Raw genomic sequence first — 8,655 nt, 5'->3', positions numbered from 1 at the left:
TTCTATACTTACTTTAAGTGATTGTATACTTCATTTTTTGTATCTTCCCCATGATTTCCTTGACCTCTTTTTACAGGCATGATGCAATTTAGTCCATTTGATGGCAGCCAAATCTTCCCTTAGCTAAGAAGTTACAAGAATTTGTACACTTCAACGAGCATGTCATGGATGGAATCTCTGCCTTATTTCATATCTTTAGGCATATTTCAGATTTATCTGTCAGTTTTAATACATTTGCTAGTGAATTTAATGAAATTTTACATACCATGAGTGGACCCATTGAAACTGTACACTTGATAACTTTTAAACCTAACTAGGTTTAAAGTGCTGTTATATTGTAACCCATGGTCTGTATGGAGGGCACTTCAACCACCTCACCAAACATCTTCTAGTGATAATTGGGCAAGAGGAGTAATGAAAGGTGAACTGGGTCATCCCAAGTGGTACTATAGCACACTATATAATCACTATGAAGGTGTATGGCTTTTCATGGTTCTGCAAAACCATGTGTCCTTAAAGATACTGAGAATCACTGAAAGAGTAGAGAAAAATTTTATTTTCTTTGAGGATAATTCAAATTTTATTTCAACATCTGTGTGCCTTTTCATTGTAAATTTCTGTTCTTCGGAGATGTGCTTTAAGCATCTCTACATTACTTTGAGTTTTCAAGGTGTCCCCTACTACCTCCTACTTAACTAATACTGTCACAAAATGGGTGCTTTATGAGTGTTCTAAAATGTTAGTTCTGTAACTGTTGACAGGCATTGTGTGGTTTCACCCTCACAAGAGTTGCAGTGTGGCTGATGCATAAAACTCATATTGCAGAATCTATTGTAGTCAAATGATGAAATTTGAAAGTTTCTACAGTTGGCTTGTTTAGGTTCTTCTTACAGTTTACATGCATGATGATGAGAGATATTGATCTTTATTTAGCTTTGTATCGATATCCTGAATGGATTTGTTGTCCTAGATATAATAAATATAGACATGTGCACATGCATACACACACACATTCATATGCATATGGAGAGGGGATGAGATGAGAGCATTACATCATATTCTCATCTGAGAAAAAGGCCCCCAAAATTAGGAATGTTCAAATGTGATCATGTAGATTTTTCATAAATTTGGAAAGTGTTTTATTTTTCTTTTTTATTTCTTTTTATTTTAAAGAGAAAAAAATTAAAATAATAAAACAGAGTTTCAAAACAGGTTAGTAGGAAAATAATATAATTAATGCATTGCATATTGTTGTCTTCATAGCATTCAGAGAACAAAATATATTTTTCTATTTCATTGTTTAATAAGAAATTGGGAAGTTCTGCCAACCTGAATCCATACTAATCAAGAAATGGATTGAGGAAGGATAAAATCTGGAGAACTATAATTATCCTGAGTTAAATTAATCAAGGAGAGTAAACCTGAAAGCTTTCTAGCTGCTTCCACAAAATGCAAGGAGCAGAGTGCCGGTTGGGGGCAGATGCTAACCGACTTGACTACAGGGCTCACCAATCTCAGGCTCAACTGAGATGGTCAGTGAGAGTGATGAGTGAATGTAGCTTAGAGATGAAACTACATGTAATATCAGGGTAGTAATAGGGGCAGGATAAAGACCATAAGAGCTGAGATTGAAACTTACAGTAAGGTGATTTATAACTATAAAATCTGGATAGATTTTCTAAGATATTTATACTGTTTAGAGTCAAAGAGCAACAGAGCAGTGCCTAGTGCATATCTCCTAGATGACTGACAGACCTTGGCCTAAATACCTCAGCACTATGTAATGTACTTAAAAACCTAGAGATCCCTGACTGTCTTCTTGCCATGCCCAGTGCATCTCTCAAAGTTCCAAGTGGAAAGGATAGTGGGAGGATGGAGAAATAAAGGTAAGAGTCAGAATATAGAAAGCTGAGTTCAAGTGGAGCTCTCTATCCAGATAGGAGGAAAGGAACTGTTCAGCCACCACCGCATTTGATTTATACATTTGGCAGGTTGATGTTAGATGTCATGCTTCTGCCTAGAAATCCTTTTGTATGGCAGCCTCAGGGAATCTTGCATTTTGTTCTCAGAACTGGCCGTGCTCCAGCCCTGCACATGTAATTGATTTCCAGCTTAAGTCACTCTCAACATCTCCCTCTTTTCTGTTTTGTAGTTGCAAGCAATGGGTGGTTAGTTGAAGTTGGAGAAGCTGCATTTGGAGGACTTTGAAGAAGACCTTTTCATTCTTGAACACTTTTTATTCTGAGTGAACTTACTTGTTTAGGCTAAAGATTTTCAGTTGAAGGATTTAAAGTCCCTAAATACAGCAATGTAATCCTATACACTCCATTAATCCATAAAGGTGGGCAATCACTTTTGTAGCTGGTTACTGAAATTGTCAGAAAGTGATTTGAATTCTTTTACACCTAGCATATTACTATGGCATTGTTCCATATCTCTTATAGTTATACTTTTCCGTAGGATGTTCAAGACCAAGTGAAAGTAAGACCTGTATTAATTACAATTAATTCTTTGTTATCTAAGGATTGTTAAGTCTCCTCAGGAATTATCTTAGAACCATGCACAGCATCTTTTAGTACTTCTGCCAGTGTCAACAATCTTGATGAGCCACAGCCATTGCTTGACCAAGCTGCTTTCTGTGAAAACTGGGAAGATTTTTCTCCCCTGGTGACTGTCCTTAGGCACATTATATGTTCCTGATAACTTTCTTCTGTCTAACAGTCTGCTTGGCCAGAAGATTGGGGGCCCACTGAGTTCTAGGATGTTGCAGTAAAGGTTCTCTTATATCTTCATTCCTCATTGACTTCAGAGGGTGGGGGCCACAATACTGGCTTTCCTCCTCACCCATCTATCTTTCTAGTTTTTGGTGTCCAAACTTCAGATGCTGAACATCCAGAAGAGAAGGTTAATGATATTACAGTGTATTGGAAACAGTGAGCTTAATATTATACAAAATGGAACTGTTATTTTCTACCAACTATGATGTTCTTATATTTGAATCTCTCTAGAATGTTCACAGAAAATAGTATATTTTACACAGAAAATCAGAAATCAAAAGCTTATATAATATCATAACATGACAGTCATGCTGATATTTTTGCAACACATCTCAATTTTCATTTTGACATAAAATATCCCTCTTAGTCAATCATTCTTATTCAGTACATAAGATTTACCTAACTTGTTGATTTTTTTTTTTTTTGGGTTTTTCTCCGGTACCAGGAACCGAACTCACGACCTTGTGCTTGCCAGGCAGGTGCTTTTGCCACTGAGCTAAATCCCCAGCCCCTAACTTGTTGATTTTTAATGGTACATACATCTTCTAAGTTTTTTGTTAGAGGCAAAGGTCTAAATCTGAAAGAAAATTCTGTCACCATAAATAATCCTTCATTTATATTTTGGGAGACCTGTACATCTGAAGACATGAATTCATTTAATAAAAAATGAGGTTAGTAACAATTAATAGTCATAGCCATATGAAAACTTTTGTACCAGAACATCTTTAAATCAAAGACCTTACTGCCTAGAAAACTTAATGTTTTGATGATGACTAATGGAAACATAGTACAATAATGTATTTTAATAATATATTTTGGGGTATCTCCCATAGGTAATAGAGATCATTGTGTCTTCCTATTAATGAACAAGAATTCAACAAATATATCCAGGCATCTGCCTTCTTATTCATCAACTAGAGTCCTATTCAATAATGTTTCCCCAACAGAAGGAATTTTTGTTTAACTATCTTAACTATTTTTGATGACTTATGGGAAAACCAAACTTGATATCATTTTGACCACCTGGCAACCCGGGGGGAAGCATGCTTTTTAAATCTTTGAAGAAAATTAAATTTTGAACATATGATCCAAAACTGCAAAAGAGAAAAGGAAAAAAGAAAAATTAGTTGAACTCAACTAAAAAACAGCTGTTAACTGATTGGACAAATGGAAAAACAAATGAGTACATTGCTTCACAGATTGGACAAAGAGACAAACATCTTACAAAATCAGATTGCACTCAAATATATTTTTTGACCAAATTGAATTGTAGTAACTCTCTTACAATTTTATTTTTTATTTATTTATTTTTTTTTACTTATTTTGTACTTTATTATGCCAACCATCCCATGTTTAAATGTCATTGAAAATATTATACTATATATTGAAGAGATGAAACACTTGTAGATAAGGAATTGAAAAGATACATAAGAAACAGAAAAATGTATCTCTAATAACTAATTAACTTTGGAAGCATGTGACATCCTCAGAGTGGCTATATTTTTATTCCCAAAGACAAACCATTCAAGTTTGCAATTTGTAGATAACAGTTTTATGAAATTTAAAAGTGAGCTTTCACATTAAGGAATGCAGGTTTTTCTCTCCTGTCTCATAGAAACAAATCCTGAAAATATTCATCAAATTCTTCTTCCTGTGATTTTTCATCTGTTTCTGGTAGTGGACCCTTCCACAGCTCAGACTCTGAAGGACTTTCTTCCTCATCACAGTTTTTGTTTATAGAATCTTCTGGTTTCTTTGAGGATGCATGTCCTTTATCTTTCTTCTTAGAAGCTTCTTCTGGAGACAACCTGGATTTTCTGTCTGATGACTCTTCATAGCCTTTTTTGGTTTTGGCCTTCCTTTTGCTAGACTTGATTTCTTTTCTCCTATGGTGGAAATTTAATTTAAAGGAACATTCTTGGCATAACCTTAATTTAACAAGTGCATTTCTCTTTTCACCATGCTCAAAATAACCAAAATTAACTTCCCAACTCTTTAAGCCTTCTTTTGCATCGCATTTATTTCCACAAAAAAACTGACCTTTTCCTGAAATTACTTCTTTTTCTACTCGCCACCTAAATCCAAACTTATTTTCTTTGTATTTACTGAGATCTGCTATGCAATATTCCTTGAATAATTTATCATAGTATTTCTTTGCAAGTCTCTTCTCCCAAGTCATCTCCATTTCATCCTCTTCGTTCCGTAGGAATCTATGATTTTCTCGTATAACATCTAAGTCTGTCTTGTCATTTTCCCCCAAACGCCTGAAGTCTTCTTTTTTGCCCCCATAGTATAAAATATAGTCATTTACAAACTTTGTATGCCTTTGATAAGCATCCATAGCTATGAGATGAAACCTTCTATTTCTTGCTTCTTCCCTATCCAGCAGTTCTGCTGCAACTTGCTTACTAGCCACCTTTCCCTGCTTTTCTTTTTGAAATGGCTTTTGTAGTAATAAATCATCTTCAATTTTCCGTTTTTTCTTTTTGCTCGACTCTTCACGTTCATCATCACTAAAATCAGAGTCATAGCCTCCATGACCATGCATTTCAAGCTACGAAATCAACCGACAAGAGCCAGAAAATCTCGAAAACGGAGACGCCGAGTATTTCCGGAATCCGTCACCGGAAAAAAAATTACAATCCCCAAGTAGGAGGAACAAGTTTCGAGGTCTTCCTTCCCGCCGCCAAATACACCCGCGGCCGTCCTTACACACCCCTGCCCTTCTGTGCCTCCCTGCTCTGCCAAGTTCGCCCCGTGAATAGTGGCAGCTGCAGCCACCGCCGACGACCTGAGAGTCTCTTACAATTTTAGAAGTTTGTAATTATAAAAAGACTAGTGAGAATTATTTGTAAGTCAATTAGCAAAAATCTCATAGGAAGAATTTGGAAGGAATAAATCTTTCATCTATAATTAATATATACTTTTTGTATAATTAATATATAATTTTTGTATTTTATTTAGCAGGAACAGACACTTTTCTCTTGTCCCTAGGTCTTCTCCTCAACCCTATGAAAGGCCAGAAAGAGTCCTTCTCCTTCCCTTTTCAGAAATTCATCTTTATCTCTTCATCCCATCCTGGTCACTAAAACTATCAGGAAATGTGAAGTGTCATAAATTGCACACTATTTGAAACTCAAAATGTTTGCCTGAAAGTTTCAAGCATCCTCAAAAAAGCCATAAGACTCATAGATTTGACAAAAAAGGCTTCATTATTTATTTCACACCTATGAGCAATAATTTGAAGATTCCCTACTTTTGTGTAGTTCCTTCTTTTCTCCAACACCCAAAGGGACAATGCAAGAGGCCCAGAATAGTGCTTGCACTAACAGATTTGTGTCATGGATTACCTAGCTCCAGAAAGGAAACTGGAGTCTTTCAATATATACTGCAATCAAACCTGACACTTCTTTGCCTCTGAGGGAAGAATTATTGTGATGATACACTCAGGAAATTACACTATTGCCAGAGAGAAACAAACAGACACAAACAAACAGACAAACTTCCATCATCATTCAACTTTTTCTGTTTTACTGCTATTACTAAAATGATAATGTGGATTAGAACTGATGTTGTTTATTTAGAGAATTGAAAAACACAAAAATGTTTGCATCCCATGGAGTTTACCTTTCTCTTTATGTAAGAAACCATTGAAAGTGTGAGGAATTAAGGCCTTCTTAAGATTTGGAACAAAACATAACCTCAAGATTTTAATGCTGTGGAATTCCTAAAGTCCAGAAAAGAAAAGGTGGAAAGAGACTATTGCATCCTTATTACCTGGGGCAGGAAGGAAAGGGAGAATGAGTGAAATAGAATGTCCAAATAATTTAAGCACAAAGTAGTTTGCCTGTATGGTAAAAAATACTAATTCTTAACTATGGAACAAAGAACAGTCTATTGTTTACACTGCAGCACACTACTTTTCTGTTGTTTATTCTCTTATATTTAGATTTTTGCTTTATTTTACTTTGCCCTTCTAATAAAATAAATCTTAAAAACTTTACAAAGTAGGGAGAAAATATAATGAATACCATACCTCAACTACCCAGATTAAATAATTCACTGTTTATGATATACATAATTTCTTGTATAACTCCACCATTATCCAGTCCTACATGAATGGACAAATGTATAATAAATTGTTGATCAAAATATTAAAGCCAAAAGACAACATGGTTTTCAACAAATACTGAACAGCAGTATGGTCTTAACAAAAGAAAATTCCTTTCCAAGGAAAAATCATTTGCTACCAGGGGAAAATTAAATATTGATGTAAGAACTTGTCATTTACAAGCAGAATAATACTACTTACATAATCATTATCTATTATTCCATTATTAATTGTTATTAATATTTATTTTGCATTATTTGTCAGAAGCCACTTATTTTCATAACAAGCCTTGGAACGGAATGGTTGCATAATAAGGTTTGCAATGATTTTAGGAAATTACTTTGGAAACAACCAAGTATTTTTCAAAATCATGTAAAACACATGTTTCTCATGAAATTAGGGAAGTTACATGTTCCTCATAACATTACAGGATTTTTTTTTTGCTTACACAAGCAAGGAACAATAGACTGGATATTCTTGGATAATGTTTCATGAGCACGAAAGGGCTGATAGTTGGGTAAAGCCCAGTGAGTATCGCAGCCATGTTTTGTAGGAACCTGATAGGATTATTATAGAGAATAAAAAAAGCTTGAAAAATGGAGGATAGGGTATAAAAATAGACAAAGGTACTGACCAGCAGAATGATAGTTCTAGTAGCTCTGTTCTCAAGGGAGGATCTATATGTGATGTTGGTCTTATGAATATGCTGCATTCTTTGCTTGTGCCTGTACAGGATGGAAACCAAGGAGCTGCTGGTCCAGAGCATGAGCCCCATACAAAAAACATCAGGGACAGACAGCATTGCTGCATATAGGACTGTCTTAGCTTTTTGTTGACGAATACCAGAACAGTATCCATATTCTTTTTTGTATGTGTTGTTTTTATTACTCCAGTTGTCAGTCATATACATAAGAACAACTATGTTTAACAGCATGTGAAGTGTCCAACACAGGGTATTAAAGATGCCTACATACTTGGTGGCTGTTAGCTTAATATCTGCCCACTTGGAGTTCCTAGGGCTGATTGTAATCACCTGCAAAACACTCAAGAAGCAGGTGCTACCAATGGACACGCCTCTGCCTACTCTATGAACATAGAAAACAAGTTTGCATCCAACATCACTGAGGAAATCTTTCAAACCAAATGCTGCCAGTGTTTCAGGAACTCCTCTAAACAGAATGGTCAAGGAATTAGCTAAAACCAGGTGCTTGATAATCTGATCTGTGGCTCTTATTCTGCATTTGGTGACATAAAGAAAAATATAGTGATAAAGTAAAGAAAAATTCCCCAGTATTCCAATGATAGTGTAAGATAAGCAGACTAGTGCCATTGGAAAATTTTTGGAGGTCATTCTGCCACATCCAGCATGGGACATGTGTCTTCAGAGCCAGAAATTCCTGCATTGAAACATGCAACATGAGCTATTTTTATTACATGTATTGCAATCCAATATTCTCTATCTAAGGTTATAGTGTACTTAGAATTATTTAGAAGAACGTTTTATTCTTATAAGTTTCTGGCATTAAAGGTAGGAACTAAAAGTGGAATAATAGTGTATAAACCCATGTTAGGGAATGTATGGTATGTTCTTTATTTTTCATAAACCTATAGGGCAACCACTATAATTATTTTTATGGTAAAGCTGAGGATATTTTCTGAAGAGAATAGGTGATTTAACAAATGCTCATGTTATTTACTTGTGTTGGGACCTGGAGATGACAGGAGTATGAAATCATATTACATTTAAACACAGTGCTAATCCCAGAG

At 35.2% G+C, this 8,655-nt stretch overlaps 2 protein-coding genes across 3 annotated transcripts; both read right to left on the bottom strand.

Annotated features, from left to right (window-relative positions):
* Positions 1–4,255: 4,255 nt before the first annotated feature.
* LOC102030580 (protein FRA10AC1-like) lies at positions 4,256–5,559 on the bottom strand. Of its 2 annotated transcripts, none has more exons than XM_005413494.2 (2): positions 4,818–5,559; positions 4,256–4,706 (listed from the first exon to the last, which is right to left on the bottom strand). In XM_005413494.2, exons 1-2 carry the CDS (start codon positions 5,323–5,325, stop codon positions 4,387–4,389), a joined length of 828 nt encoding a protein of 275 aa, XP_005413551.1. In that variant the 5' UTR covers positions 5,326–5,559; the 3' UTR covers positions 4,256–4,386. The 2 variants fall into 2 exon arrangements, with proteins under 2 accessions (XP_005413551.1, XP_013364828.1); XM_013509374.1 differs by having other exon boundaries at positions 4,256–5,325; positions 5,494–5,532.
* Positions 5,340–8,239, bottom strand: LOC102014623 (vomeronasal type-1 receptor 4-like). Its single transcript, XM_005413512.1, has 3 exons — positions 7,337–8,239; positions 6,405–6,504; positions 5,340–5,578 (listed from the first exon to the last, which is right to left on the bottom strand). The coding sequence occupies exons 1-3, from the start codon at positions 8,237–8,239 to the stop codon at positions 5,340–5,342; spliced, it is 1,242 nt and encodes a 413-aa protein (XP_005413569.1).
* Positions 8,240–8,655: the final 416 nt, after the last annotated feature.

This window comes from Chinchilla lanigera, unplaced genomic scaffold, assembly GCF_000276665.1.
Source record: "Chinchilla lanigera isolate Chin_1 unplaced genomic scaffold, ChiLan1.0 scaffold00168, whole genome shotgun sequence".
NCBI lineage: Eukaryota > Metazoa > Chordata > Mammalia > Rodentia > Chinchillidae > Chinchilla > Chinchilla lanigera.
This window is presented reverse-complemented; position numbering and strand designations above follow the sequence as displayed.

What these genes read in the sequence shown, in the direction of transcription:
- LOC102030580 (XM_013509374.1), bottom strand. Translation starts at nt 5,325, where the DNA reads ATGCATGGTCATGGAGGCTATGACTCTGATTTTAGTGATGATGAACGT.
- LOC102014623 (XM_005413512.1), bottom strand. Translation starts at nt 8,239, where the DNA reads ATGACCTCCAAAAATTTTCCAATGGCACTAGTCTGCTTATCTTACACT. An exon ending in GTCTATTGTTCCTTGCTTGT is followed by an intron (nt 6,505 to 7,336) that starts GTAAGCAAAAAA and finishes TCTGGACTTTAG; the next exon opens with GAATTCCACAGCATTAAAAT. An exon ending in TTTCTTACATAAAGAGAAAG is followed by an intron (nt 5,579 to 6,404) that starts GTAAACTCCATG and finishes TAAAATTGTAAG; the next exon opens with AGACTCTCAGGTCGTCGGCG.